This window comes from Lepidochelys kempii, chromosome 3, assembly GCF_965140265.1.
Source record: "Lepidochelys kempii isolate rLepKem1 chromosome 3, rLepKem1.hap2, whole genome shotgun sequence".
In the NCBI taxonomy this organism is placed as follows: Eukaryota; Metazoa; Chordata; order Testudines; family Cheloniidae; genus Lepidochelys; species Lepidochelys kempii.
This window is the reverse complement of record NC_133258.1, coordinates 161240584-161262876: the sequence shown is the minus strand read 5'-3', so window position 1 is coordinate 161262876 and position 22293 is coordinate 161240584. Positions and strand designations below refer to the sequence as shown.

General features: G+C 41.2%; 1 protein-coding gene across 11 annotated transcripts in view; it reads left to right on the top strand.

The window, feature by feature from the left end:
• Positions 1-22293, top strand: part of MARK1 (microtubule affinity regulating kinase 1) — a 119366-nt gene that overhangs the window by 62993 nt on the left and 34080 nt on the right. For 9 of the 11 annotated variants that reach the window (XM_073338843.1, XM_073338840.1, XM_073338844.1 and 6 more), the window contains exons 4-7: positions 6767-6815; positions 7961-8026; positions 10901-10971; positions 16226-16282. In XM_073338843.1, the coding sequence (XP_073194944.1) occupies positions 6767-6815; positions 7961-8026; positions 10901-10971; positions 16226-16282 (243 nt within the window). Of the gene's footprint in view, positions 1-6760; positions 6816-7257; positions 7391-7960; positions 8027-10900; positions 10972-16225; positions 16283-22293 lie in introns of those variants that run through there. The other 2 variants (XM_073338846.1, XM_073338848.1) reach the window with 2 other exon arrangements.

Genomic DNA, 22293 nt, shown 5'->3' with positions numbered 1-22293 from the left:
ACAAGACGCTTGAATTTGGTGTGGTAGAGGAGGGGGTTCCAATGTAGGATTTAAGGATGAAGGATACTGTCATACTGATGTTTGAGAAGGATGACCTTGGCAGCCCGTTTTTTGGGTAGACTGGAGAGGGTAATGTGGAAGGCAGAGAGACTGTTGTTAAAATAATTATTTTGTTTGTTAGCTCAGATTGTTTTGAATTAGGTCATCAAAAGTGACTACTCATAGTTTAAATTTAAGTGAATGCTGTTTATCTTCAAGAAGACATTAACCTTCTATTTTGTGTTTATGCCAAAAGAGAAGAGAGAGATACACCACACGTTCTGGTTATGACAATCTGTAGTTTAAGTCAATTTTCCTAAATAGAATTTATGAATTAGGTTAGTAATGTTCATACTTAAAATATTTTTCTCTTACGTTTAAATCGTATTGGCTTGGGAACTTTGTTAGAAACTCACCAGTGTCTTGGTATTTTTACCTTTACTGGAACTCTTGGCCAGAACGAATTGGTGTGATTTGATCTGAATGCTTGAAATCATTAGGCTTAGAGACCTGATTTTTGGGTAGCTGATCACATTCTTTCCCCACTTCCGGTGTGCTTTTAAGCACACCATGGAATCTTCCCATAATTAGAGAACCTTTATTCTGCTGTAAATGCCATGATTAATATTCATGTAACTAGTATTGAATAAAATTTGCTTTAATTATGGGTTTTGTATAACCTTTTATGTGTCAGTGTTTTCCATGTGCTGCCAGTAACTTGCAAACCTACTACCTTGTGATCTCATCAGGTCTCACAAGCTGCAGTAAGCAAGGTTGAGCACTGCAGGAAATAGTGTTGGTGATTTAGCAGAGAGCTCTTTTCTCTTTGGGTCAGTGGTGAACCAAATGTCTGAGAACGATATGGTTATACTGTGAAGGTGCCATTTTTGGGGGGACGGACAAAATTGAAAACTCAGATTCTGAACTTGTAATCCTTAGAGATTTTATAGCCTTTCTTACAAGAAAAGGGGTATTAGTCCCAATATTCTGGCCAAATTTCAATGTGGTTAATTTGCTTTTTGAAAGAAACTAAATATGATCTGTTGATTAAAATATGCCTCTTAAAAATGTAGATATGGTCGTGTGCCCAAGAGTTACATGATAGACTCAAGTGGCTGTAGCTTACATACACCTTTTTGATATTGATACCTGCGGCATAAGTTACACAACTACGTAGTGGATGCCTTGGCCGTTAACCTTAAATATGTTCTCCATCCCTCTCTCCGGCTGGGTCTGTGCTATGAATGAGGGATGTTACTCCCCTGCTTGTGCTCCCATAGTCATGCTGCCTCTCGCGGAGCTCGGGTTAGCATCAGTAGCAGCGTAGCTGCAGTAGCACGGCAGGACTGCGCCCTGCAGAATACAAACCTGCCTGCAACCGGTGGGCATGTACTCAACATAGCTCAGCAGCACCGCTGCCTCTGCTGCTACTGTGGCTACACCGCTGTTTGTATTTGCGTGTGTATGTGCACACAAGCATGGGAATCACACCCTTAGCTTGGAGTAGAGACATAGTCAGTCTCTCTCTCTCTCTCTTGCATTGTCTGTATTATTGAATTGTTCTACAGAATGAAAAATGCACCTTGAATTCCTTCTTTCAACTTGTTCACAATGCCTTAATATTGTTAGCCAATATTCGGGGTCATATGGATTGCTTCTGATGGGGAGAGACATTAATGATGAAATCATGATCAAATTATTTGATGCAAGCCTGTTTATTTACAAAGAATGTACATAGTGGTGTTTCCCTGAACACAGTAGAGCCAAACAGCAGGAGATAGCTTGTTTGCTCACAGTTCCAAGCCTCTTTCCAGCCAGAGTGCTATCCAAAAGCTCTCTTAGCTTTTTCTCAGGGTCAACAAGTGTTGACCCCTTGTGTGCTCCTTTGGCCTTTCTGTTTCTTCTTTTCTTGTGAACATACAGTGCAATCAAATCAATCTCCTACATTTGTTATCAAACCCCTGACAACCTCCTAGGGCCGCATGGCCCAGCCATGCCCATTTTTGCATGCTGTCTATTCCTTGGGCAGTGACTTTCCATTGTTTCAGCTATCATTAAACAAAGGGACATTTAATTGTTCCCTTATTTAGCCAGAATGGAAGGCAAATGGTCCAGCCCAATAGCGTCAATGAGGTGGTGGGATTGCCCAGTACCCATCATAACAATATTTTAGTACATATGCCTGGTGTGTCTATATAACTTAACTGTTGTGAGTTAGGTTTGAAACTGAATTTCCATAGTAAGAGAAAACATACTAGGAATACCTACAGGCTGGGACAGAGCAAGGTACCAGCTAAAAGGCCACTTGAAATGTGGCAGAGACCAGCAACTGCAGGCTTACAAGCCGTCAGAAAAGTATGCCTGGAACGGATTCTATAACAGATAGGTCCTATACTGGGTAGCTTCAGTTGTGAACAGGCAGTTGTAAGGAGAGGAGTTTTTTAGGGAAGAGACTGAATAACCATGTTGCTGAGGCCAAGACATCTACTTAATGTGTAGCTCCAGATTTTAGAGTTTGGAACTTGGTGTTCGAAAAGTTTCTGTAATAAAAAGTGGTATGCAGCTTCAGCTGTTTGCCATATGCAGTGTGCCACCACATTGCACCTGATTAACATTGGAATATAGGAGAGTCTAATACCTGGTTTCTGTTCCCTGCTCCAAATCAGGCAGAGCAGGGGATTTGAACCCAGGTATCCTATATCCCAGGTGAGTCCCCAACCACTGGGTTCTAGGATATTGTGGAGTGGATCTCTCAATTGCTTCTGTTGAAGCTGTTCCACTTTGTATAAAATACTTAGTAGGTCTGAGAGAGTGAAAATGGCTATAGTTCTCTGGTTGGGGCATGCACTCAGAAGACCCAGGTTCCAGTCCCTGCTCCAATGACTGTGAGTATTTCATAGGAAGTAGAACAGCTTCAGCAGGAGAGATTGAGAGACACCCATCCCGGAATACCCTATAGCTCAGTGGATAAGGAACTCAACAGGGATCTGGGAGACATGGCTTCAAATTCCTGTCCCACATTAGGCTGAACAGGGATTTGAATCCAAGTCTCCTACATTCTGGGTGAGTTCTGTGACCACTAGGCTATAGGGTAAAAAGGGGAAGTATCACTATCATAGAATATCAGGGTTGGAAGGGACCTCAGGAGGTCATCTAGTCCAACCCCCTGCTCAAAGCAGGACCAATCCCCAGCTAAATCATCCCAGCCAGGGCTTTGTCAAGCCTGACCTTAAAAACTTCTAAGGAAGGAGATTTCACCACCTCCCTAGGTAACGCATTCCAGCGTTTCACCACCCTGCTAGTGAAAAAGTTTTTCCTAATATCCAACGTAAACCTCCCCCACTGCAACTTGAGACCATTACTCCTTGTTCTGTCATCAGCTACCACTGAGAACAGTCTAGATGCATCCTCTTTGGAACCCCCTTTCAGGTAGTTGAAAGCAGCTATCAAATCCCCCCTCATTCTTCTCTTCTGCAGACTTAAACAATCCAACTTCCCTCAGCCTCTCCTCATAAGTCATGTGTTCCAGTCCCCTAATCATTTTTGTTGCCCTCCGCTGGATGTTTTCCAATTTTTCCACATCCTTCTTGTAGTGTGGGGCCCAAAACCGGACACAGTACTCCAGATGAGGCCTCACCAATGTTGAATAGAGGGGAACAATCACGTCCCTCGATCTGCTGGCAATGCCCCTACATATACATCCCAAAATGCTATTGGCCTTCTTGGCAACAAGAGCACACTGTTGACTCATATCCAGCTTCTCATCCACTGTAATCCCTAGGTCCTTTTCTGCGGAAGTGCTGCCTAGCCATTCGGTCCCTAGTCTGTAGCGGTGCATGGGATTCTTCCTATCACCTGCTGCTGGTGTGTACTCGTCATAATGTGCCTACCAGCTCAACCTCACAGGTGAGAGAGGCAGAGGAATGCATAGTTTGAGGATTCTTTTGGGGCTTAGGTATGAGCTAAGTGCCAGGCAACAGGATTGAGGCAATTTTGTGCATGACCTCTGGTTGAAATTTAGACACCTAGGGAGTATAAGTGTCTGCGGGGTTTTTGAGGAGTTCAATTATGGATTTATGTTTCTAAAGCAGCAGTGAGGTGCCTAAATCCCTTTATGGTTCTAGTCTCTCATGACCTGGCTTTAGGAAAGCAGATTTTTTGGTCTGCTTTTTAATTTGCCTTTCTCGTGTTGTATATTTGCATATCATGTAAATTGTCAGTCACTGTGAAATCAATTTGAGTCTTAAACTAATTAATAAACCTTTTAATCCCTTTGGAATCTTTGAACAGAATAATGTGCATAATATTGACGATTACTGCATACTTCAGATTATGTGTAAAATTGTATTTCTTTAGGATTTTTCTTCCAGATTCTAAATCCTTTTATTTATAGAAGTGTAACGTTTTAATCCTGCTTTGGCAGACATGAGTTCATTAAAAGTAACTTATATTTAGACATTAATACTATTATATTGTGCAGCCTGTCTTTGTTGTCTTCCTGCCAATATTGCAGTTTTTCAGATATCTGCCTAGAAGTTCTTCAGAAATTTTCATGCTCTACAGGTTGATGCTTTAGATTTGTTGTCTTGCGTCTGGTCATTTCAGACAAATTTGTTTAATTGGATTGCTTTTCATAATTGTGAAAAATTCAGATGTAATGTACAAAATCAAAATACCAAAACATAAAACAGTCTATGTGACATATTAGTAATGGAATAATTGAGTTAATGGAAAAGCAAAAACACTTTGTAACGCAAATACAAGCACAATATTATTTACCAGACAGCCCTATTTATAGATCCAAATTAACTAATGCAAACTGTAGGATGTTGCCTTTCATTTGGTTCTTTTTCCCCCCGCCCTCCAGACAGATTCACACATACATTCTTTTTTTCTTCTTTGAAGGCAGTTGTTGAACATTTATATAAGGAGAAAGGATAATGTCCTGCTAGAAACATTTAACCAGTGTAAATATCTACTTGTGAGACTTCTGTTTGATCAAAAGCTTAATTTTCAAAATCATATTAATTGTAGTTAAGAAGAGGGGAGCACCAAATGAAAGCAGAATTATGGAGTTCTACTACTTGTGCAAATGCCATTATCTTTAATAAGACTTAAGAAACTAAAGGATGTGCACTGAGTACAAAATCTTCAATCTAGTCTAAGGAAAATAATTGTGATTGTTGCTATTTTTAGATTGTGCTATTTGCAGAATACAAAAAAGGCAGTTAATCTTTTTGGGAGGGTTAGCAGTTTTCCTCTCTGTTAGCAATACCCTTTCTTTTGGAAATTTCCCTCAGTCCCAAGTCCCCAGAGGTGTCCAGGGGTTACTGCTGTCTTTGCTCTTGAACCTCACTTGTGGATTTTGCCAGCTTTTGTCAAAGAAGGGACAGGATGTAGCATTCATAGTCTCTGAGACAGCGGACAGTTTGCCAAAGCTTTCCTGTATTTCTGCTCAGGACTTCTACAACACATCCATCCTAAGCATAAGGCTTGAGAGCAGTCAAGCACAGAGAATACCTTTGACAACAGAAGTATGTTCATTGTTCAGTGAAGGAAATCTCAGATGTTATCAGTATTGTCAAACTCCAAATGTTCAAAAATCATGACTTTAAAGGAACTCCAGATTTTTTTTTAATTTGCCTTTTGGTTTTTTTTGCCTTTAGGGTATGCTCACTTCACTTTTTCAAGCTTTTCTCTGCAACCATGCGTGCTAGAATTTTTGTTAAATAAAAGCTGAGATTTTCAAGACATCTCTCAATTTCAGTAAGGGCAGGGAGCGGGGGTGGAAAGAATCATCAGTTGTTACCGCTGTTGCATGCCTGGCAGACTTTATATGGTCTTAAAACTAAAAAATTGTGTAGCCCTTATGGATGTATACTCTTTCAGATGTGACCTGATGTAGGTATTGTTCAGCTCTGGTATGTGTGAATTGATTCCATTCATCTTCGTGGTGTGTTACCCCCTAAAACCTAGTTATACTTCACAGTCCAGTTTTTTCCCAACACCAGAAACATGAAGTCATGCGCACACGCACACGCACACACACACACACACACACACACACGGAGTTATGTACACAGACTGGGTAATTAGTTGCATATGCAAATAGCCAAATAAGCAAAGGGCAGAAATAGCAATAGGTCCTGCAAATGCCCTTTGTTGTTTCAAGCCAGTGGAAACTCTAAAAGCTGTTACTATATAAGAGCCTACATATATTTTTGCATACCTTGTTTTGAAACAAGTGCAGTTTTGTTGTGCATTGAAGGTAGTACGTGGCCCTAGGTTTTTAGACCCAGCCAAACGTTATAATAAAAATGTAGTACAGCGCTGTCCACAAAATGAGTCTGATGTCTAGTACAGTGAATAATGTAATTGTATCTAGTACTGGATTATAACATAAAAGGCTATCTTAATATCTACTTAAATTGCCTTTCACCTTCCATTCCCCATATAAAGTAGCATGTCTGAAGTAAAAAGAAAAAGAGTACTAGTGGCACTTTAGAGACTAACCAATTTATTTGAGCATAAGCTTTCGTGAGCTACAGCTCGCTCTGTAGCTCAGGAAAGCTTATGGTCAAATAAATTGGTTAGTCTCTAAGGTGCCACTAGTACTCCTTTTCTTTTTGCGAATACAGACTAACATGGCTGCTACTCTGAAACATGTCTGAAGTAGCTCTTCCCCAGTAAACATAGTTTGACTAAAGCTGTTTTGTTTTCTTAACAGTTGTTTCGAGAAGTACGAATAATGAAGATATTGAATCATCCCAGTATAGGTAGGAATTGGATTTGTTTTTCTGGTGACTTTAATATTATACTCTTATCTATTTTGTTTGAATATATTTAGATACTTGTTTTTATTGATCCATTAAATCTTTAAGATGGATGAACAATGTACACTCAGGGCCAGATCCTGCTCTTGTCCTGTTTACTTCAGTGGACTACTTGCATGAGTAAGGCAAGCAGAAATTTGGCTCGTAAAGGATAACTTGCTCAATTAGAGGAAAGGGCTAACACTCAGCAAGGAGGTGGTGTCTGATGGCCAGTAGGGGATCTGTCTCGTACTCTTACTGTTGTTCAGATGGGTTAAAAAGCCTTTGCGCTAATGAGTTTTGCCACTTTCACTAAGAAACTAGGACCTAGGACCAAGAAACCTGCAAAGTGCTATCTTCAGAGAAACCAAGTTACAAAGTATGTAATTTTCCCTTTCTGCTTTAGTTCCCCCCACCTTCAGAGCCCTACTTTGTGATGACAATTCTTCTGGCTGAGGAGGGCTGGACAGTCTTGTTCCAGAGACAGTTAATGTTCCTGAATCGGCCAGAGGGCTTGTTGCATACAAGGTATGGACAAGGTATACAAGTTATTACATAATAGGTACTCCCTTGTCTCCATTTTTAGAGCTGAGTGTGCTGCATTTCCAGCATTCTAAGCTCCTACTGGTCCCCCTCCGTCCCACCTGTGACCGTGGTAGTTTTATTAGTATTATAATCTGATTGGGAAAGCCTTTCAGTTAGAATACCTGCTCCGTTTGGCACCAAAACTTTGTGTCTTTTTAAGTTGATCAAAACTCCACAACTTCTCTAAGCGGGAGCGGTTGGAATAGAGAAGTAATTTACTTGGGATTTTTGTGTGTTTTTTTGGTAAGAATTCCTGTGTGGAACTAAACACTAATTTCAGCATGAATTTCATTTTTGTATAGTGTTTGTGAAATACTCCTGAGAAAGTTGTAGAAGATTTTATATATTCATGATGTTCTTACAACTTAATTCTCCTTTTTTCAAAACTGTTTAAATCTTCTGGCTTGGTGGTATCACTGGTTAATAAATTTTATTAATTTAAAGAATAAGTGTTTGGGCTGTATTTTAAAAATTTTGATGAATTTTTGCTGTTTGATGCAAGCTTTCATTCCTTTTTATTTCAGTAAAATTATTTGAAGTTATTGAAACAGAAAAGACACTGTATTTGGTAATGGAATATGCCAGTGGGGGTAAGTAGTTGTTGAACTCCCAGTTTTGTGGGTAAACTGAAAAGTGGAAAGTAAATCTTCATGCACAGATACCCAACTGAAACCAATCTTGACATCTGGGGTTGTGTTACGTCTTGTGTATTGCATGTTGTCTGTCTGCCTCATGGAGTCTGTCAGGGTTACTTCCCCACTCTGAACTCTGGGGTACAGATGTGGGGACCTGCATGAAAGAACCCCTAAACTTATATTCTACCAGCTTAGGTTAAAAACTTCCCCAAGGCAAAAATTCCTTTCCTTGTCCTTGGATGGTATTGCTCCACCACAAAGTGATTTACACAAAAATTCAGGAAAGGGTCACTTGGAGTCCCTATCCCCCCAAACCCCTTCACCTCCTTTTCTGGGGAGGTTTGAGAATAAAATACCAACCAATTGATTAACAATGTGAGCACAGACCAAACCCTTTGGTTTTTAGGACACTGAAAATCAATCAGGTTCTTAAAAGAAAAACTTTATTTAAAAAAAAAAGTAAAAGAATCACACCTGCAAAATCAGGATGGAAGGTAACTTTACAGGGTAAATAAAAAGATTTAAAACACAAAGGATTCCCCTCTGACTCAGCTTCACAGTTACAAAACAGGAATTAAACTACCTCTTTAACATAGGGAAAATTCACAAGCCAAAACAAAGGATAACCTAATGCATTTTCTTGCCTTACTTACAATTTTTGTAATTTTAGATGGTTCATTTCAGGTATGTTTTCAGGAGATGTTGTACCTGCCTGGTCTCTGTCTCCGTCTGGAGAGGGAACAAAACAAAAGAGCCACAAATAAATCCTCCCCCCACCAGATTTGAAAGTATCTTCTTTTCTTTTCTTATTGGTCCTTCTGGTCAGGTGCCAACAAGGTTATTGAGCTTCTTAATCCCTTACTGGTAAAGCGATTTAGTACAGCTGCCCTGGAGGATTTTATGCTACCCTTTTCTCTGTTTATGACAGAGTCCCTAACCAGAACTTTAAGGTACAGTTCTGCTGTCAATTAACAGTGTTATGCATAGTAGATTACTTTATTTTACAGATGTTTGTGTAGTTTTTTTTTGATAATATACCAGGAGATAATCTGACTTTCATTCTAGCAGAGGCTCAGGCCTTGTGTGTCTCCCATCCTTATACTTACATCACCAATAGAGAGAGCACCTGCCTCTCGTCTTCACCTTGTGTCAGAGCAGTGTAACAGAGGCAAGGTCTGGGAGTTGGGGATAAGAACATGGGACAGCTGGCCAGGCAGATTGAAAAGAAAGCCAGGTGGATTTTGGGAACACAATTGGTACTCATTTAGATGGGGAAATGGCTGTTTAGAAAGGGCATAGAGCTTCCACCAACTGGAGATGGCTGTTTGTCATATACCGTCGGGGAGAGGGACCACTAGCAATGAAAATCTGAGAGCCGTTTGGTGAAGAACTTTTTGGCCTTAAACTTCTCACAAAATAAAAGTGATGTGAAGACATGCAGTGCAAGTCTGGTGTATAAGGTGCCACCCCTTACGCCTAGAACCTTATCCCTTTTACAGTAGTATTCTTTATTACTCTAACTGCACTTTAAATTGGTCTTTCATTTAATGCCCATTTTAATATAAGAATTTTAAAAAACTGAAGTCTTACTAGGAAGGAATCTGTTCTTGTAGGTCTGCAGTAACTATGTTGTCTGAACAGTGAAAACAAATACAAGCAGTAAAAAGGAATCTTTCCTGACTGCTTCCCCCTCTCTCCTCCTCAGGACTGTGGGCATGTTTGAAATGGTTTTAATAAACAGACTAGTTAGTTTTCTGAAACCTGCAGACAGTGTTTTTCCTTGATAAGCCCAGTCGGTAATGTGGGTGGGTGGCTTTTTACACATATTGTGACAGGGTCAGGCCAGACGGCTACAGGAGAGTGATGGAAGGCAGATATATGAGCCCCAGGTTAAGTAGGTCCCTTTTCCCTGGGTAAGGTAACAGGGAAGGTTCCAGAACAATCAGGAACTTTCTGGAATCAATTAAAGCAGACAGGCTGATTAGAATACCTGCAGCCAGTCAAGAAGCTGCCAGAATCAATTAAGACAGGCAGGCTAATCAGGGCACCTGGGTTTAAAAAGGAGCTCACTTCAGTTTTTGGTGTGCGTGCGTGGAGCTGGGAGCCAGAGGCACAAGAAGCTGAGAGTGAGAAGGCATACTACTGGAAGACTGAGAAGTACAAGCATTATCAGACATCAGGAGGAAGGTCCTGTGGTGAGAATAAAGAAGGTGTTGGGAGGAGGCCATGGGGAAGTAGCCCAGAGAGTTGTAGCTGTCGCACAGCTGTTAGAGGAGCCACTGTAGTCAGCTGCAATCCACAGGGCCCTGGGCTGGAACCCGGAGTAGAGGGCGGGCCCGGGTTCCCCCCATCCCTCTATCCCCCCAATTCCTTACTTGATATTGGAGGAGTTGAACTGGACTGTGGATTCCACCAGAGGGAAGGTCTCTGGCCTGTTCCCCGATCCACTAGGTGGATCAGCAGAGGCTGCAGGCATTATTCTTCTTCCTTTTCCCCATGCTGGCCAGTGATGAGGCTAACTGAGTGAATGGCAGATTTGAGCCATGAAAGTGGCCAAACTGAGGGCTGCTGTGAACCTCTGAGTCGAGAAAATCTGCCAATAAGCGCAGGACCCACCAAGGCAGAGGAGGAACTTTGTCACAATATATATGTTGAGGTTTTTTGTACATAGAGGGTCATATCCGCTATTGAAGTTGATGGAGCTACAACTGTAAACACTAGCTGAGCATCTGGCCCAAATTCATGGTATGTGGGTATTTTTCTTGATAGTCTGGTATAAATAATAAAGCCTGAGCAGTATAACTTATGCTTCATCTTTTTCTGGTTCAGGAGAGGTGTTTGACTACTTAGTTGCACATGGAAGAATGAAAGAAAAGGAGGCCCGTGCAAAATTTAGGCAGGTATGAAATTGTTTCTGTTTACAGTATTTTTAATGAACTTTAACTCAAAAATATTTGCACATTTTTTTAAAAAGTGAAAGCTCATAGTTGTAGTGATGTGTATTAAAGCTAGAATGGAAAAATCCCTCAGGAGGCAAATACCTATTTCCTGAGCATAATTTAAAAATAGTAAGACTGTTTAAGCTTTTGTTAATGGATATTCTTGAGAAACTAAATTTCTTTCATTATGACTCACTCCAGATTTTATTAACTCTTTGAGTATCCTGAAATAATCAGATGTTCTTCAGTGAGGTTGTTATATGGCGATATAAACTTTTAGTTTACTCATTTATAATAAATCATGTATTTTATTAGGGGTACTCTTTAAAATATTCTATCATCATCACTTCTTTCCTGAGTACTAATCTTCATGTATGGTTACTGCGAAGAGGATTAGGGGCAGGTTTTACTTGTGCACTTTCGTTTATTTAGATATAATAAGCTATTTATATAACTTGGTGTTTCATTTTTTCAAACTTAAGATGCAAAATAACCATATAAAGAAACTAACTTAATATCAAATTAACTTATTTGCTGAAGTCTCCTCATACAAATCTCTTCATTTCATTATAGGTTATGTAATAGAGAAAATTAAATTTAGTTATGTTTTAGCCTTATTTTTTGTCGCATGTTCACAACTTCCTCTAAAATTCTCCATTTGGTCCAAAACTACATGCTTTTTTTCTTCTTAGAAGTGATATTTTTGGGAAACTGATCAAAGTCCATTCAGTCATTTGAGTAACAGGAGAGTCATAGAATCATAGAATATCAGGGTTGGAAGGGACCTCAGGAGGTCATCTAGTCCAACCCCCTGCTCAAAGCAGGACCAATCCCCAACTAAATCATCCCAGCCAGGGCTTTGTTAAGCCTGACCTTAAAAATATCTAAGGAAGGAGATTCCACCACCTCCCTAGGTAACGCATTCCAGTGTTTTACCACCCTGCTAGTGAAAAAGTTTTTCCTAATATCCAACCTAAACCTCCCCCACTGCAACTTGAGACCATTACTCCTTGTTCTGTCATCAGCTACCACTGAGAACAGTCTAGATGCATCCTCTTTGGAACCCCCTTTCAGGTAGTTGAAAGCAGCTATCAAATCCCCCCTCATTCTTCTCTTCCGCAGACTAAACAATCCCAGTTCCCTCAGCCTCTCCTCATAAGTCATGTGTTCCAGTCTCCTAATCATTTTTGTTGCCCTCCGCTGGACTCTTTCCAATTTTTCCACATCCTTCTTGTAGTGTGAGGCCCAAAACTGGACACAGTACTCCAGATGAGGCCTCACCAATGTTGAATAGAGGGGAACAATCACGTCCCTCGATCTGCTGGCAATGCCCCTACATATACATCCCAAAATGCCATTGGCCTTCTTGGCAACAAGGGCACACTGTTGACTCATATCCAGCTTCTCGTCCACTGTAACCCTTAGGTCCTTCTCTGCAGACCTGCTGCCGAGCCATTCGGTCCCTAGTCTGTAGCAGTGCATGGGATTCTTCTGTCCTAAGTGCAGGACTCTGCACTTGTCCTTGTTGAACCTCATCAGATTTCTTTTGGCCCAATCCTCTAATTTGTCTAGGTCCCTCTGTATCCTATCCCTACCCTCCAGCTTATCTACCTCTCCTCCCAGTTTCGTGTCATCTGCAAACTTCCTGAGGGTGCAATCCACACCATCCTCCAGATCATTTATGAAGATATTGAACAAAACCGGCCCGAGGACCGACCCTCGGGGCACTCCACTTGATACCAGCTGCCAGCTAGACATGGAGCCATTGATCACTACCCGTTGAGCCCGACAAAGTAGCCAACTTTCTATCCACCTTATCGTCCATTCGTCCAGCCCATACTTCTTTACCTTGCTGGCAAGAATACTGTGGGAGACCATGTTGAAAGCTTTGCTAAAGTCAAGGAACAACACGTCCACTGCTTTCCCCTCATCCACAGAGCCAGTTATCTTGTCCTAGAAGGTAATTAGATTAGTCAGGCATGACTTGCCCTTGGTGAATCCATGCTGACTGTTCCTGATCACTTTCCTCTCCTCTAAGTGCTTCAGAATTGATTCCTTGAGGACCTGCTCCATGATTTTTCAGGAGTCTGAGGTGAGGCTGACTGGCCTGTAGTTCCCAGGATCCTCCTTCTTCTCTTTTTTAAAGATTGGCACTACATTAGCCTTTTTCCAGTCGTCCGGGACTTCCCCGGATCGCCATGAGTTTTCAAAGATAATGGCCAATGGCTCTGCAATCACATTCACCAACTTCTTTAGCACTCTCGGATGCAGCGCATGCAGCCCCATGGACTTGTGCTCGTCCAGCTTTTCTAAATAGTCCTGAACCACTTCTTTCCCCACAGAGGGCTGGTCGCCTCCTCCCCATGCTGTGCTGCCCAGTGCAGTAGTCTGGGAGCTGACCTTGTTCGTAAAGACAGAGGCAAAAAAAGCATGGAGTACATTAGCTTTTTCCACATCCTCTGTCACTAGGTTGCCTCCCTCATTCAGTAAGGGGCCCACACTTTCCTTGACTTTCTTCTTGTTGCTAACATACCTGAAGAAACCCTTCTTGTTACTCTTAACATCTCTTGCTAGCTGCAACTCAAAGTGTGATTTGGCCTTCCTGATTTCACTCCTGCATCCCCGAGCAATATTTTTATACTCATCCCTGGTCATTTGTCCAATCTTCCACTTCTTGTAAGCATCTTTTTTGTGTTCAAGATCAGCAAGGATTTCACTGATAAGCCAAGCTGGTCGCCTGCCATATTTACTATTCTTTGTACACAACGGGATGGTTTGTCCCTGTAACCTCAATAAGGATTCTTTAAAATACAGCCAGCTCTCCTGGACTCCTTTCCCCCTCATGTTATTCTCCCAGGGGATCCTGCCCATCAGTTCCCTGAGGGAGTCAAAGTCTGCTTTTCTGAAGTCCAGGGTCCATATTCTGCTGCTCTCCTTGCTTCCCTGTGTCAGGATCCTGAACTCGACCATCTCATGGTCACTGCCTCCCAGGTTCCCATCCACTTTTGCTTCCCCTACTAATTCTTCCCGGTTTGTGAGCAGCAGGTCAAGAAGAGCTCTACCCCTAGTTGGTTCCTCCAGCACTTGCACCAGGCAATTGTCTCTTACACTTTCCAAAAACTTCCTGGATTGTCTGTGCATCGCTGTATTGCTTTCCCAGCAGATATCAGGGTGATTGAAGTCTCCCATGAGAACCAGGGCCTGCGATCTAGTAACTTCCGTGAGTTGCTGGAAGAAAGCCTCGTCCACCTCATCCCCCTGGTCCGGTGGTCTATAGCAGACTCCCACCACGACATCACCCTTGTTGCTCACACATCTAAACTTAATCCAGAGACACTCAGGTTTTTCTGCAGTTTCATACTTGAGCTCTGAGCAGTCATACTGCTCCCTTACATACAGTGCAACTCCCCCACCTTTTCTGCCCTGCCTGTCCTTCCTGAACAGTTTATATCCATCCATGACAGTACTCCAGTCATGTGAGTTATCCCACTAAGTCTCTGTTACTCCAATCACATCATAATTCCTTGACTGTGCCAGGACTTCCAGTTCTCCCTGCTTGTTTCCCAGGCTTCTTGCATTTTGTATAGGCACTTGAGATAACTCGTCCCTCTTTCTCAGTATGAGGCAGGAGCCCTGCCCTCTCGCACGCTCCTGCTCGTGCTTCCTCCCGGTATCCCACTTACCTCAGGGCTTTGGTCTCCTTCCCCCGGTGAACCTAGTTTAAAGCCCTCCTCACTAGGTTAGCCAGCTTGCTTGCGAAGTATGAGGAGAGAGTCTGAAAGTGGGAATTTCTATATTTATTAAAATTTTAAAAATCTTCATTACATTAGTTTGTGATATATAGTCATTCTAACAGCATTTGCTAGTACTGTATTGAATAAAGTAATTTGACTAGAATGATACCACATTCAATGGGCTAAATTAATTTAAAGTGATTCCCTTCATATGTTGAAAATTTCTGTTACTTTGAGGAATGTTTTATGTAATGAAATCTTTTATCCTGAAGTTTTGGATGCTTAACCCTAGAAGGATAAATAACATAAAAATACCTTTTCCTGTTTATGGAGTGTGTCCTCTGGGTTAAAAGATTAATATTAACAAATTAGTAATTTATAATGTGGCAGCTTAATAGCATAGGATATAAACGTTATGGCATATCGTTCGCGAAAATAAAAACATAGTGGATACGTTTTTAAATGTATATTTCTTCTTTGAGTGATTGTCTGTAAGTATTCCATTTTAGCGTGTTTGTGCGCTGCCAACACAGGAGATTTGGATCTTTTTGGACTAGCAGTACTTGTTCGCTTGCGCTTGCAGCTCAGAGCCCTTGTGCAAACCCCCCCCCCCCCCAGGGTAGAAAAGGGTCAATGTGGGCTAGCCACCTCTCAGTAACTTCTAACTGTGGCATAGGCTGAGATGAAATGACTAGTGCTGTCCATTTTTTCTGTGTTTTGCATAGGATTAGTTAGTAAATATTTATGCATAAATTAGGAATTATATTTGGTATAGGTTTCATTTGGGTAACTTTGTTCTTAATTTCTTGGTTGCCTAGTACTGCGTTCTCAGTCTTCATTGCTAAGCCAAAATCGCCCGGTTTCAAATATTGCCCTTTATGTGGTATTTCCATCCTTCTACTGAATGTTTATTTTGCTTAGGGGAAGGGCGTATATTTAGCAAATGCTCAGTTTGCTGTGCGTTTTGAAAGTGAATACAGAAGTTCAAAGAGGCCAGGCTGAAAATGTACTTTTTCCATAAATGTTTGAAGCCAGTCTCAAATCTGGGCTCCCAGGATCCTTCTCTTTGTGTGCAGACCTCTTTCTCTACTAAAAAGAGCTCTGGGTGTTTCTGTGTATTAAAGTTCTGTCTCTCCTACACCTTTGGCAAAGGCTGTAGCTCCAAAAACGTCAGAGGGGGTAAAAGACTCCATCGTTATAACTTTTTATAACCTTGAAGGGGGTACAAGGGCGCTGGAAGCACAGGCTCAGGCTGGTAAGCACTGCTAGTCCAAAAAAAAAAAAAAAGTCCCGATCTCCGGCATTGGGGATGTGCAAACAAGAGAACATCAATTACTGTAAGGATTTTTACACTCCCTGTATGTAAAAATACTTAATTCTCCACTAATGCATACTAGGAGGCAAAATTAAGTATAAGCTATGAAAAACCCTAATTATATAGGGATTCAAATTAATTCTTATTGAAAATGTTGGTGTTTCAGATTGTATCTGCTGTGCAGTACTGCCATCAAAAGTGCATTGTTCATCGTGACCTCAAGGTAGGTTTCTGTGGTTTTGCTTTTTTTTCTTTTTTTAACATAACTAATTGACAGTATTAGAGCAAGTTCACCTATCTCTCTTTCCACATAGCTGCCATTGCTGTAGTATGAATGCTTCAAACACATTAATGAATTTATCTTCACAATACCCCCACGAAGGTGGGAGGTACTATTTTCTTCATTCCATACTTGGCGAATTGAGGTATATAGAAATTAAGTGGCTTGCCCAACATCACAAGGAGGCCTGTGACAGAGACACGAAAAGAACCTAGATCTCCAGAGTCCCTGTTTAGTGCCTTAACCAGAAGACCAAAAATTATAGCTAATGATTAAGGATAGGATTCTGTCATGGAGGACTTTCTGGGACCTCTGTAACTTCTGGGGTATGGTCAGAGCAGCCTTGTGACTGCCAAAGCAGCAGCTGATCAGGGTTAGGTCAGCCCCTGCTGCGGGGGAGCAGTGGCGGGACAGGAGCGGCTGCAAGGCCCAGCATCACTCTGCTTGTCCTCTTCTCCCCCTCTCCCCCTCCCCCCAGGTATTTTTAGTAAACGTCAGGGATTTTTACTCAAAATACCTGTGACAGAATCCAAATGCACTGAATGCATCCGATGAAATGAGCTGTAGCCCATGAAAGCTTATGCTCAAATAAATTTGTTAGTCTCTAAGGTGCCACAAGTACTCCTTTTCTTTTTGTGACAGAATCATGACCCATACTAATGATATACAAATATCCACAAATTGAAAATGAAAAAGCTCATTTTAATGCATATTTATTATAGTCATAAATGCTGCCAGCTATCATGGTTTCTAGATTAAGACAATTTATAGTAAAATGCTTAAACTGATCACGTCTTTTAAAAATCTGTAAGAGATGTGTTTTTTTTCATCTGTTCTTCTTCACTCTCTCTAAGTATTTGGTGGTCCAGAGTTGGAGTACTGCAGTGTCTGACTGCTTTCACTCACTGTGCAGCCTTTATTGTTCTTTGTAAATTGTTATTGTCAGCGAGGATAGTTAGGTTAGTGATTAGAGTAGTGTTTCCTCTTTTTGTCCTCCCTCTTTATTTTCTGTACCTGTTGTAGGGAACTTGTTTTTCTCTGGATCTACCCAGCACAGCATCTTGCTTGCTATGGTGAAGCAGAAATTGCCAAGGTTTCAGAATTGCCTTTCCAACGAGGCAGTAATGCTTCTTAACTTTGGACACACCAAATGTGTTTCATGTTTGGGGAAGGGCATGTTATTGACAGATGATCAATTTGTAAATCATTCTCAATGAGGATGCAGAAAGCTAGTGAGACATATCTAAAAATGTTCTTAATGGAAAAATGCATGTATCCATCCTAAGACCCCAAGATCCCTGGGGCAGAAAATCCTGATCAGTTGTCATCTGAAAGTACTGCTGTCACCTCCTCATCAGGCTGCTCCTTGGATGTGAACAGTCTTCTTTCTCACCTCTAATGACAAGGGGGAAGAGAGGCATTCTGATGTTAAAGGGAGAAGATCTAGTTCTCCTACAATGGAAACTAGCTCTAAGAAGCATAAATCTTCTGCATTTGTCTGCTGGGTCCCTTTGTGACCCATTTGGACTCCGGTCACTGAGCCCCAGTATTGGTCTCCTCAGACTGAAAAACTTCACCAGGTACTACTTGTGCAGCACTGAAGCATACAGTATTAGCATCTTCGGTACCAACCACCCTGGTACCAGTGTTGTGGATTCACCACCTCTTGGCATCTGAGTTCTCAGTACTGAGGAATTTTGTGGTACTAGGAGATCTGTCTTATCTGTAACAACTCACCACTGTTAGCTAATACTAAGGTTTTCCTCCTCTGGTACCATGTACTTCGCAGACGGGTACTGGCTAGAACAAGGGACGAGAGTTGCCTACTACGAATCTTGCTTCAGCTCCACTACTTCAGGAGTAGTAGCCCTCAGCTTCTGATGATAGCAAAGAGCCTTCTTGTTCACTAGGGTCATGAACAATGACTTACATCTTTGAAAGGGAATCCAGGGTTTATTATTATTACCTTATCTCCAAAAGACCTAGGGATCTTAATTCCTGGTGTCCTCCACCATGGCCCCCCCGGTCCTTATGCTTACCAGCACCTTTGATAGTACTGGACGTATGGGGTTTTCAGTCTACAAGGGGAGCAGCATTTGTGTCATGGCCAGATCTAAGCTCCATCTCTGCTGTTACAGAGAGTAGCACCCAAAACTATTCAAGAACCTTCATTACTGATGAGCATCTGCATCGTGGCTCTGATGTAGAGCTTCAGACTGAGAATCTTAATGTACCATCTCCTGATGAGGTGGTTCTGCAATAATCAGCCTCAAATTTGATGAGTACAGATCCTTCCAAGAACTGCTCAGAACGGAGACAAACACACCGGAGGTACTGGTAGAAGTGGTCCAGGAGAGGTCTCACAAGCTCCTGGACATGCTGCACACCCCCATGCCAAGTTGTCTAATGAATGCCTTTAATTGAAGGCCTTTTGGATCCTGTTAAACTGCTCTGGCAAACACCAGCCTTGAGAGTTCCTACATGAAAAAGTGCAGAGCATTGGTACCAGGTCCTGTCTTCTGGATTTGAGCTGCTTTACTCACATTCTACTCTAGGAGCCCTGGTGGTATCTGCAGTCTACAAAAGATGGACACGAGGGCCCTTAGCAAGTTATCCCCTGGGACAGGAGTCCAGAAAATTAATCTTGTTGGATGGAAAAAGTACTCCTCGGCAAGCTTTCAGATGAGAATCACCAACTATCAATTGCTGTTGGCAAAATGACTTTCTGAATAATGAAAACATTGCAGCATTCACTGGCAAAATCCCGCAGGACTGCAGAGAGGAATTTAAAGAGCTGATTACTGAAGGACAGCATGTTACATGCTTGTTCTCCAAGCAGAGCGTGATGCTTTGGATGTGGCAGCTAGGTCTGTGGCAACCTCAGCTGACATGAGACAATCATCCTAGCTGCAAGTGTCTGGCGTTCCTAGGGAGCTACAGGTTACCAGAGAAGAATGGCCTTTTGAAGGATGTGAGTTAAATACGAAGACTGATCAGGCCTTAGTCTTTGAAAATATTCTCATGCAATGCTCAGGTCTTTGGGAATTTATACTTGCAACATAACTTTAGTGGCGCTCCACCTTCTTGGCCTACAGAATGTGCTTTCCAATTGCCTTAGGAGAAAACCTGCAAGCAATCTTGAATAATCTGTGAAGAACTTCACATTCAAGAACTATTTGTCAATTGGAATCAACAGCCTACATATCTGTTAGCGATGTCACACAAGAAATGTCAAAACTTCTGCTTGAGAGGAGGTCTTGATCAAGGGTCTCTAAGCATCTGATCTCTCTCTAATGTCCCTCCTTGTCTTTTGCTACTCTGATACCCATTTCCTTTCTGATTGTTGATCAACAAACTACAGTTTTTGGCTTAGTAGGAGGACAGCAAATATCAAAGTGTATTGCTGTATTGTGGTTTCCTGAAGCATTTCCGGAAATTTTTCTTTGCTTTGAACTGCTACATAAAGTATGTTATTGCTTTGCATAGTGGAACTAAGTAGAGTAAAGCAAATAGCAGTATATTGGCTTTTTATTAGGAGTACCTGATTCTGCTGAAACATAAAAAGTCTGAGGAATGAAAAACAGACTATAGCAGCCCTTTGTTACAAAACAGGTCCTTCAGGGTGCATCCAGCTACAGTATGAGTAAATCAGCCACACTTTTCAGATGGTGACTCTGTGTTACGAAAGAGCAGAATCATTCTTTCTCTTGGATGTAATATTGGACTAAAATTTGTCATAAATTGGTAGTTTGAATGTGTTTTTCTGAAACTTGACTCCTGTTGCAAATTGTACTGTACTTCTATGACATGGGAATTGAAACTTTACAAGCCAGAGAAAAAACATCCTGAGACATGCCCTCCTCTTGTTGTTCCTATATTTACCAAGAGCTATTGAAGGGGGAAGAAAGAGAAGCTTTGAGCTAGGTAATAAATCTGCTGCACATCATCTCCACATACGTGAACATGGATAGTCATGATGGCAGTATGCTGCCGTATAGGACCACAATGTGTTTGTCATTGGTTTCAGGGGTGTCTCTTGCATGCGCAAAAAACAAACAAAAAACTAAAAGAATCAGCAGTAAAGGATTAACCAATAAAGAGAAAGAGGAGCTTGTTATAACTTGAGGATATTTCCTTTTTAATATATTATGGTCATAGCCTGAGGTGAACAAACTCAGAGAACAAAGATTGAACTGTATAGCCGAGGGTATGTTGATTAAAGTTAACGGGAAGCATCCTCAAGTTATAATGAAATTGTTTGAAGAGTCCAGGTTTAAGGCTACAAAAATGGTCTATCAAATTGTTTAAAGATAGTTTTTAAAAACTAACATAAGCAAGAATTTCTTTTCTCCTTGTGTATTTCCTTCCCCCACTCCTGCTTTTCATTATCTTTCTTCAATCCACCTAATTACTTCCCACAGATTAGCAAAGGTTCTTCTCTCCAAAAGAACTCAATATTTTTAAATGGTTTAAAAACAAATTGGAAGGGAGAGTCAGGGATTCTCTCAGTGTGAATAATGTAAAGGCAAATAGACACCGATTGTGTGCCAAGAGCTTTGCTGGACTGTAGTTGGAAGGAATGTTGAGGAAGGCCAATCTTGGTTCACTTTGATTTTAAAAGAACTCCATGGGGTTCAGTGCAAGCAATACTGAGATCCTGGAGAACAAAATGAGTCAAAGGGGTGGGATTAACATAAAAAAAAACCCAACAACCGGTTCACCTTTTAGCAGTTTGTTAGCCACATATTCTTGTTTTCTGAGTAAATACTTTTTTCAGTTTCATCTGGAGTGGGAGAGAAGGTTTAGTGGTGTCTTCATGGACATACAGGCTCAATTCTGAGTACAGCCAATCGTAGTAAAGGGATTCTATCCAATCAGAGTTACTTGCGTAATCACTGTAAAATTATTGAAAACTTGCTGTTCAGCAATTATGCAAGTCCTTCAGTCTGCTTATGGCGATCATTTGATTGGAATACAGGCATTTTCACACTGTGCAGACACTGAGAAATAACAATATAGTAATTAAGCAAATCACACTTCCAGAACTGGCATATTACAAGGAATTATACAACTATCAAAATTAGTGCTGTTTCAGTTAACTGAAGAGTAACCCTGCATTGTGGCTGAGACATTCCATTTCACCAAAAAATTATTAGCATTTCTACAGCTATCTCACCCATTTGTTGTTTTAGCAGTTTATCTTTGCTAAATTTGAATGTGACAAAATATTTTATATGCATCTATATGTATACTGTATAATACACACATACAGGATTGCCTTTTGAGAAATTAGAGACATGCTACTTGTACTTACCATACATTTTTGATAAATTTCCCTGTCCTCTGCCCTCTAATAAGCCCGGGCCTATTCTAACATTCCAAATCCCTGAGATGATTTAAATAATCAACCTTGCAGAAAAGTATTTCATCCTCCACTCAGCTGTGCCATTTCCTCCAAAGTTGCACCTGTATGTGACCTGGTATGGTAGGATTCAATGCCGAGATAGTAACAGTAGCTGTAGATATTAAAATGTGACAGCCTTGAAGCCTAATGTCTTGAGCTATTCCAGGGTTAGACTTGAGAACTTTATGCCATTTGGAAGTGGGAGATTCCTGGCTTCCCAGTGGGACCCAGCACTTACTTCAATTCCATAAAGTCACGAGACTTTTGATGTTTTCTGTTTTTGATTATTTATACAGGTGTGTTTATATTAATTTTGAATTTCTCTCCCTCTGAGGTGTATACAGTTGTACTCATGGTAACTAAGGCTCCTGGCTTTGCAGGGAGGGGGATACTAGAAATAATCAAAATCAAACTGCTTAGGAACATTTTATAGGTTTTTAAAACCGTTTTCTCCTTAACACATGGCATATCCAAATGATGAGGGAATGCTGTGGTATGAAGATTTTCTTTAGCACTTGTTTGTGTTGACCTGCATAACTCATTGTGGCTT